General features: G+C 30.8%; 1 protein-coding gene across 3 annotated transcripts; it reads right to left on the reverse strand.

Moving 5' to 3' along the window:
* Positions 1-4,159: 4,159 nt before the first annotated feature.
* On the reverse strand, positions 4,160-6,510 carry LOC110655862 (uncharacterized). 3 transcript variants are annotated; one of them, XM_021812331.2, is made up of 3 exons: positions 4,845-6,509; positions 4,552-4,630; positions 4,160-4,476 (listed from the first exon to the last, which is right to left on the reverse strand). In XM_021812331.2, the coding sequence occupies exons 1-2, from the start codon at positions 6,102-6,104 to the stop codon at positions 4,562-4,564; spliced, it is 1,329 nt and encodes a 442-aa protein (XP_021668023.2). In that variant the 5' UTR covers positions 6,105-6,509; the 3' UTR covers positions 4,160-4,476; positions 4,552-4,561. The 3 variants fall into 3 exon arrangements, with proteins under 3 accessions (XP_021668023.2, XP_021668025.2, XP_058006142.1); XM_021812333.2 differs by having other exon boundaries at positions 4,838-6,505; XM_058150159.1 differs by lacking the exon at positions 4,160-4,476 and having other exon boundaries at positions 4,624-4,756; positions 4,838-6,510.
* Positions 6,511-9,438: the final 2,928 nt, after the last annotated feature.

A 9,438-nucleotide genomic window follows, 5' to 3' on the forward strand; every position in this document is an offset into this window, starting at 1 on the left:
CTGAACGTCGCTCTTATCGTTGCAACATTTAGTCCCTATGGTAAAGGGCTCTAGTTCCCTGATCATCGTCGCGAGAACCACCACAATCACCACCTCCATCAAGGTAAGCCATCTCGATTGGGGTGATTTTCCTGCTCTGATACCACCTAACACCGCATGAAGCTCAAATATAAACATACTCTATATACAATAGTGAAAAAATACAAAAAATTCTCTGCAGTATTTTTATTGATAAAAATTTGTCTCTAAATTACATGTAAATAAGGGTATTTATAGTGTTTTTAGACTCCTAAACCTAATAGGAATATAAATCTACTTTCTAGGAAATCTAGATAAACTAAAACACAATAAGAAGATATAAACTAATTAGGAAAACTAAATCCTAGATAAAGTAGGAAACAAAAAAATCATAAATAGAATATGAAATTTCCTAATTAATTCTAATCTAATTTCTACAGCTGCTGGAAGTCTTTACAAGATGTCCTAGGTGAATTAGGACTGCTAGAGATTAACAAATCAATTTTGCCCAAACTTGCTAAAAATGGCTACTTTTCCTCCTTTTCACACTAGCATACTTCTATTATTGTTTGACTTGCTTGTTCACCCAAAAATGCTCTGCATCAACACTCTTAGTCCTAATGGGAGTCTAACTAATACCTATGTATATAGGGACTGATAGGTACATGATACAACCATTATTATTCTCTAAATTCTCCATTTTTATTCTTTCGTTCCCAACACTAATCTAGGCACTGCATTGAAGCGATGATCAACTAATCCACTGATACTCTCTTATTTAACAGATTCGTACTTGTAAAGATTCCTGTGACAGCATCATTTAATTACTAACATGGCAACAATTTAATGAATAAAGGTTATTTTAGATTTAAAGGGTTGTGATTTGGCTCAATTGCCGATATAGCAACAATTTAAAGAATAAATTAAGGTTGTTAGAGAATTAAAAGGTTGTAATTAGGAGTTGCTACTCTTCTAAATTTTCGTCTGTCGATCGTCTTTTGGGAAAGTGGATATCATTCAAAAATTTTTTAATTTTCTTTTGACAACTTTGATCGTGTTCAGTTTATACAACGCATGTATGTGACCATATTATTTTACCTACAAATTTATAATTTTTTTTGTTAAATATATTAAATTAATTAGTGATTTGGTTGATGAGAAGTAAATCATTAAGGAAATTAAAATTTTGTACATAAAATTTCGTGTGTGTATATATATATATATATATATATATATATATATATATATATATTCAACATAAAAGAATCATTATATGTGAAGTTTTTGACAATATAATATAATTTATAATTCAACCTAATAAAAATTTTAAACATAATTTAATTACTATTATCAGCGGCAGAACTAGACATTATACTACAAGGGGTTATATATAAAATTATAAACATAATATGTGTGTGTACGTGTGCATATGCATATTTATAAAAAAAAAATTAATTATATATTATATAAATTAGATTAAATTAATTTAGTTAAAATTAAAAAAAATAATTATCAATTAATTAAAGATATTTTAAAATACATAAAAATAATGAATGAAAGTTAATTTGAATTTTTTCTTATATATATAATAAGTAAATAATTATTTTATGAATAGAATTTATAAAATTAAAAATTGTCTATAAATAAAAAATTATTAAAATCAATAAAAATAACATTATGTGTTCAATATAAACTAATAATAGAAAAGATATTATAACATTACAATAATTTTAATAATTATATTAAATTATAATTAATCATTTATAATATTAAATAAATTAATATAATTTTATTATATTTATTTATAAATTAAAAATTATTTTTAAATAATAAAATTTTTAAGAAGGAAAAAAAAAAAATAATGGGAGCTATTGGGGCTTGGGATTTAAGTCAATACCGTAGGCGGAAGCCCACATGGGATTCTTGGAATTTTCTCAAGAAAATACGGAGAAATTTCGAAGGGCATGACATTGACATGCAGGGAGTTTGGCCTTTTTAAATTCGAACTTGCCCCTACCTAAGACTTTCTTGAGTCGATCCAAGAAAACAGCTCTCTCTATTCCTTTTTTAGCTTATAAACAGACCATATCCGTTATCCAGTGAGTTCATATTAATTTAATAAATTTGCTTACACTTACTTTTTTATAGTCTTGCCAAATCTTTAGATCCCAATAGATTCTTCTTTCTTCACATAAAGCTAGATTTTGTTTCATAGCTACTGCTTATAATGGAAATTTCTGAAGAGGAACCGCTTTTGGAAATTTGGTGAGTAGTTTCCTTTTTTAAGTCCACAGATCCAATGGGCTTATGCCCTCATATTTTTCCCTTTTCTTGTCAATGGAAGCGTGCAAATGTGTGGGCGATAAGGATAAATTACCAGAGTCGTTTTCAAATTTTAGATGTTATAATAAAAGTGTCCTTTTATTTAAAAATATAATATATATTTTTTTTAAATTTAAAATTTTATAAAATAAAATCATTTTGATCTTTAATAATCAGTTTATATAATTCAAAGTAGTGATGATGTGGATAATTATTTCTTTTCTATGTGATAGTAGCAAAATTGATTATAATTTTCTTCACATATCAATTATGAAAAATACTTGCCATATAACTAATTATAGTGACTTTACCTTTAAAAAATAATAACGATTGTTTATGTTATTGCTATTTTAGATTGTCTAAATTAGCTTTTGAGAATGAAAAAGAGTTTATTATACAAAATTTTAAAATTTAAAGAGTTTTATGTTATGTTTTTAAGTATAGAGATATCTTCATTATAATTCCTAAAATTTAGAGACAACTCTTAAAATTTATCTAGAAAATTTCATAAATATGGATTACTTTATTCTTGGTGGAAAGTAAAACTTTTACAAAAATTCAATTCATTTGATTTTTTCTATAAGAAAACTTGAATTAATTTATTTATGGCTTTATTTAGAAAAGACGGTTACAAGCACACTATTAATTAATTCTTACAACTTGCAGAAGACTTGAAACGGTAGGAACACATACAAGATTACACCCTAAAGACCTGTCATTGTTCAACAAAATTCCAACTAATTGAGAGAGAGAGAGAGAGAGAGAGAGAGAGAGAGAGAGAGCAATGATCCAACATTTTAATTGTCAAATGCAGGGGTGAATTTATTGGAACCATTTTCCAGGGTAAATTTCAATAACTATCCCTGAACTGAACTTATATGGTTATAACACTATAGTCCTTAAACTTTAAAACGTAACATAAAACCCCCTAAACTTTCAAATTTTACACAATAAAATCTCTCTAACTTTCAATTACTGATTTGTCAGTTGAAAAATGATTTGAACAGCTCCCACATGGCTCTTAGTCAACATTTCTCTCTCCTCTCTTATTCAAATTGTAAAATTATTCTCTCTGCACCTGAAAAATCATTCTATTGACAGTGAGAAAAATGATTCAATTTACACATAATTTGAAAGAGAAAGAAGAAATATTGACTAAGCTCTACGCTAAAACTGTTTAGGTTAGCGTCTAACTAAAAAACCGATAATTAGAGGTTCGAGGGATTTTACTGTGTAAAATTTAAAAGTTGAAGAGGTTTTATGTTACATTTTTAAGTTGAAGGACTATAATGTTATACTAGATAAGTTTAGGGACAGTTATCCAAATTATTCCCCTTTTCCAAGATAAATAGAAAATAATAATGATTAGTTATTGCATATCTTCAATAGCAATAATAAATCCTAATTAATTCTTTTAAGTCCTTTACTCATTCAACACCAATCCCCCCAAGTCAAATTTTCATTCTCAATTTAATTATTATTTCTATGAAATTTAATATTAATTTTAATTTTATAATTTTCCTCTTGGTATGAATCAAAGAACAAGATGAATCAAGCAAAGCATTAACCACAATGTTAAACTATTAAATTGATAAAGAAAATTAATTCAACTCAATTCTGAACTTTTAATACGTCTAATTACACACGTCAATTTTTATATATCTTTAAAATCCCAACTAAAGAGCATAAATTCTACTCACGCTAACATGACGATCTGCTAACTAGGATTCAAAGGGTATCTTAATTTTACTTTACAAGAAGATTTGAGATGTTTCATGTGACATTTACAGAATTGAGCTGTTTAAAAAAGTGGAGTGAATAATGCTTAAGCTAAAAAAAGCTGAAGTGAATATGTATTGGAGAAATACACAAGCAGGTTTTGGGGCTGCAGCCCCAATTTTGCAACTAAAAAAAAGCAAGCACTTCCCTATCCTTTACAGATAAACTTTCTCAAGAAATTTGTAATTTCAACATCTGATCTTTCACAGTTGCCACAATTCAAGAAGAATCCGTAGATTACAGGATCTCAGTAGTCAAAAACTCTGGTTTCTTACCAGCTAAAATCAGCAATCTTTCTCTTCAAATTAGATTGGAGAATGTTAATTCCTTAGTTTGACTTTTGTACAGTTCACAAATCTGCAAAAGAAATACTTGGCTAATTGCGATATCAATCAAAGGGTACCTGGCAAATATCAAGTACAAATGCCAAACCTGGCGAAGATCAACATTGGCTATGACAGTATATTTGTTGAACCTGCCTCTGCCGGCTTGGTTTTGTGATCCTGTACACCTGAGAAATCTCAGCGTTAGCGATTATTGTGAGCTATTAACTTCACAAAGAAATTTTGGATTCTGGTGAATTTACAATAGCTGAGGCTTGTTTCGGCGTTATATCGCAATCTTGCAAAATTTAATCCTGATGAAATGTAATCAAATGTGATTTACTTAGAATGAAAAATTAGACTAACATAAAGGTATTAGAAATATAAATTGGTACCATGAACCTCATTTCGGAAACGTTCTTTAGCCAAAGGGATCTCTCCAAATCCTAAGGGAGCAGATGATACAACTGCAGAAGCTACATCCATTGGTGATTCCTTCGTGAATTTCTTCGATGTGTCCCACCCAACAGTTGTTTTAGGAGGCAAAATGGGAATTGAAGATACATCGTCATTTGACATCGGAAGACAGTTCACAGTTGGACCTGATGATCCAGTCTTCTCACCAATGCCTTTTGTCTCTGGTGGCTGCCTTGGATGCGAAGATGAATTGTGGTTTGGCACTAAACCAAACTTTTGGCTTGGATTTGACCGCTCAACTTCCTTGCGAACATCTTTCTTCTTCGATTGCTTCACAAGCCCATCTGAATGCGAAGACACAGAGTCATTGTCCATTGGGTTTATTGGCTCATTGTCCTTTGGGTTTATTGGCTTTTGGGTTTGCTCTTCACGTTGCTGCTTTAATTTTGAATCCCCTGATTCACCTGGTACATGGATTAGTGACTGCTCATGCCTAGGGGGCACAACCTGCCGAGGAACAAATTGGCGTTCCTTGTCATCAACAGAAGGTGCAGTCTTAGTAGACACTCCATTGATCTTCTGATCAGTTAGATATGACTCGTGAATTTCCCCGGAGCTTTTTTTCTCCTCCTGATGGATGTTTTTACCTTCCGCATGAGTTCCTTTCTTTTTCTCGTTATTTTCCATCTCACTGTCTTTCATATCCCCACCTGGCTTCACCCCCAACCCTCCATGAATGACTTTTGCTGGGTTCACATTTTGTCCTGTCGCCACTCGGGTATCAGATGGTTTCCTTGCTTCTTGTTCAACTCGCTGACAGAACCTTCTCAGTGTATTGTCCAAGTCCTGAAGTTCATTCATATACGTAGGCTTTTGGAAGCATTTAGGCTTTTTGAAGCAGGAACAGAAATATGTTTCCGATACACACATGTCAACAAGCTGCTTCCCGTTATTTATTTTCTCATTCACATGATATGTTACCTGGTTTGACTCTTCTGTCTTCCTTATGCAAGATCCTAGATTAGATTCCATGCTTTGCCAGACACAACCATAAATTTCGGCTTCCATCTTTGCATCCCGCACAGCTTTTAACAACTCCTTCAAAATGTTTATCACTTCTATAGTCTTGGCCCCTTCATTAAGGCCTCCCAACTCCTCAGGATTCTGATTCACCAAGCCCCCGCCCTTAACATATTTGATCTCCATCGAAATCTGAATAACATCTCTTGCTTGCTGCATCGGCATAGAAATCTCACACAACTTTTTGAGTGCATTATCCAGGTGGTGAACTTGCTTCAGTCAACAAGGATTTTGAAACAAAAACAAACAATTTCTCTCTTTTTCTTTTAGTTCTTGCGAGCCAGCTTTGCATTTTTTTTTTAATTCCAAATTTTCTACAATTTCCTCTAAATCTCCTATCTTTTTTCTTTAGTACAATTGGCTCTAACTAAAAACGATTCTAGTACTATTGAGCTTTTAGTACTGCTGAGCTAAAGCTTGTAGTTGTAGCGTGGATTCCCCAGCAAATGCCATCACTTTACTTAAAAAAACCCATGATCTGGAACTGCATAGGACCCTCCATTTTATTCATAAAATTCTGGGGAAAAATTTCTTGGCTTGTTAATCAATCAATACATTATTATCTTTCTTCTTCTCATTATCCTAGACATGGAATAAGAATATATCCTTATTTCTCGCCATCATTTTGTATATCTGATGAGCAGAATCAAGAAATTTATTGTTTTTAATCTGGCCAATGAAAGCTGGACAGGAATTCCAAGTAAAGAAATGAAGAAAGAAAAGAATCAGGACAAAGGTAAGGAAATATTAAAAAATAAAACAGAGATTTTAGAGGGAATCATTATCTTAGCTTTCTTGATTATTAAAAAAGAAAAAAGAATTCTTAGCTTTCTTGGCAAGCTACGAAAGAATACAATGTATTAAAAATTTTATGAAACGAGTCCTTAATTTAAATATTTATATTGAGATTTTTAATTGATTTTATGCATAAATAATCATTAATTCGTAAATAATGCTTGCGTCTCCTTTATTATCACAGCAATTATCGTTGCTTCGTTTTCCAAGATCCATGGAAAAGCTATCCATTGCTGGTTTATCTAAGGCGAGATCCTCTGAAACCTCAAGAATCCTTCAGTTTCTTCTGGGAAGAGCAGTAGCCGTTTTTAGATAGAACAATACAACGGAAGTAATAAAAGGCTTTAAAATTGAAATTAAATAGGATAGTCAATTAAAGAATAAAAGAAGGTTAGATAATATATTCGGTACCTTAATTGAAAAATATATAACAGTAAAGTACTTAAACTTTAATTTGTAATACGAAACTTTTTATTTTTAATTTAAGTAACATAAAATCTCTTTATAACCTTAATTAACAAATTTTTAAGTTATTTTTACTGGCGTGTCACTTGTTTATTTAAAAAAAATTATATTTTTTATCTGTTAATTTGATATTTATTAAAAAAAATTAATTAAAAATAATATTTTAAATTAATTTCTTTGTAATTCCTCTCTAGCCTTTTCTATTTTAAATTGTACATATTGATACTTCAATAATGCAGAGTCTACACTTGAAGCTACTAATTGATAAAAATATATATTTTTTAATTTGATAAATATCACATTAGCATAAATAACCTAGAAATTGACTATTAAACATCACTAAGGGATTTTATGTTATTTAAATCAAATATTAGAGAGTTTTATGTTACAAATTAAAATTTATATGTCTTATTATTGCATATTCCTAAATTGAAGTACAATGTTGTGAAAATCACACCCACATAAATTAAAAAATATAAAATTTAACGTAGTTCGACATAAATCTACTCCACCAAATAAATTCACTATAAAGAAAAAATAATTATACAATTACCAATTACTTTTCTCACCCCCATGAATCACTCAAACAAAACTTACGGAATTCGACACACCTCTCTATATCGTGAGTTCTCTACAATATAATATAATGGTTAACTAACTATTCATATATATAGGCCATTAAAATCTAATCCTTTTGGGATTTTAATTATTAAATTTCATAATTTAAATTCTACTAAATTTCCTGTTTCATCTAATTTCCTAATTTTAATTTAACTTGGATTCTAACAATCTCCACCTCTAAGTCAAATAGAATTAGTCTTCGCAACTTTTGCAAAATTCAATTTTTTCTTGGGTAGTTCCTTGCACTCTTGACTGTTGATGTTGTCTTTTACCTCAACTTGCATTCTTCCAATCAATGTGCTTCCTTTCAAATTGTACAGATTCTTTGCACCAATCTTCTAGTCTTTCATTATCACGAGAGCACCTCGGCTAACCCTCATGACTCCACCATGAATCGAACACCCATAATCCAAAGAATCCAACTTACCCAAGAAAATTAAGTTCCTTTTGAATTTAGAAACATACCTTACTTCATCTAACAATTTTCCACGATCACCATGCAGCTTGATCTTTACTCTTCCAATACCCTCAACCTCCAACTTGTTTCTATTGGCCAACTTCACTTTCTCTCCTTTTTTTTTCCCCCTTCAATCACATCAAACCACTCCTTTTTTGAGCAAATATGGAATGGATAAACAGAATCCATTAACCACTCTTCTTATAATGGATCTTTTGTCTTTTCCTTATCATTATCCACATTCAAACATTCACTGTGAATATCATTATCAATTGTAATTACAACATTTCCTTCTTTTTCCTTTTCGTGACTCTTATTGAATTGTTAAAATTCTGCAAGATCTTTTTTCATCTTTATACAATGGTATTAAATATGGCCCTTCTCATGACAGTAGTAGCATTATCAATTTTCAAGGTCTACTCGTGGTCTCAAGCTCAATATGCTATTTCTTCTCCAATTATTTCTATGTAAATTGCTTCTACCATGACTAGAACTAGCAACAAAAGCTCCACCTTCATTGCTACCACCTATCTTCCTGAACTTCTCATCATCCAAGATAAACACGATAATCTCCTCTACCTTCAAAGTCTCCTTTCCAACTATTAGGGCTATCACCAAGCTTTTATAAAATTGTGGGAGAGAGGTTAGAAGTAAGAGGATTTTATCTTCATCATCTACCTTTATACCAACACTAGCCAATTGGGTAATTAATGTATTGACTCCATCTTGTTTCCATTGGTTAACTTCACTTTTTCTCCTTTCTTTTCTTCAATCACATCAAACCACTCCTTTTTTAAGCAAATATGGAATGGATAAGCAAAATCCATTAATCACTTTTCTTGTAATGGATCTTTTGCCTTTTCCTTGTTATTATCCATATTCAAACATTCACTATTAATATCATTATCAATTGTTGCAGCAGTTTCTTCTTTTTTCCTTTATATGACTCTTTTTGAATTATTTAAACTCTGCACAATCTTCCTTTATCTTCATACAATAGTATTAAATGTAGCCTTTCTCATGACAATATTAGCATTCTCTATCTTCAAGGTCTACTTGTGGTCTCTAGCTCGATCTAATATTTCTTCTGTAATTATTTCCACATGGATTGCTTCTACCATGGCAAAAACTAGTAACAAAAGCTTCACCTTTATTGCTACT

This window comes from Hevea brasiliensis, chromosome 7, assembly GCF_030052815.1.
Source record: "Hevea brasiliensis isolate MT/VB/25A 57/8 chromosome 7, ASM3005281v1, whole genome shotgun sequence".
Taxonomy (NCBI): Eukaryota; Viridiplantae; Streptophyta; class Magnoliopsida; order Malpighiales; family Euphorbiaceae; genus Hevea; species Hevea brasiliensis.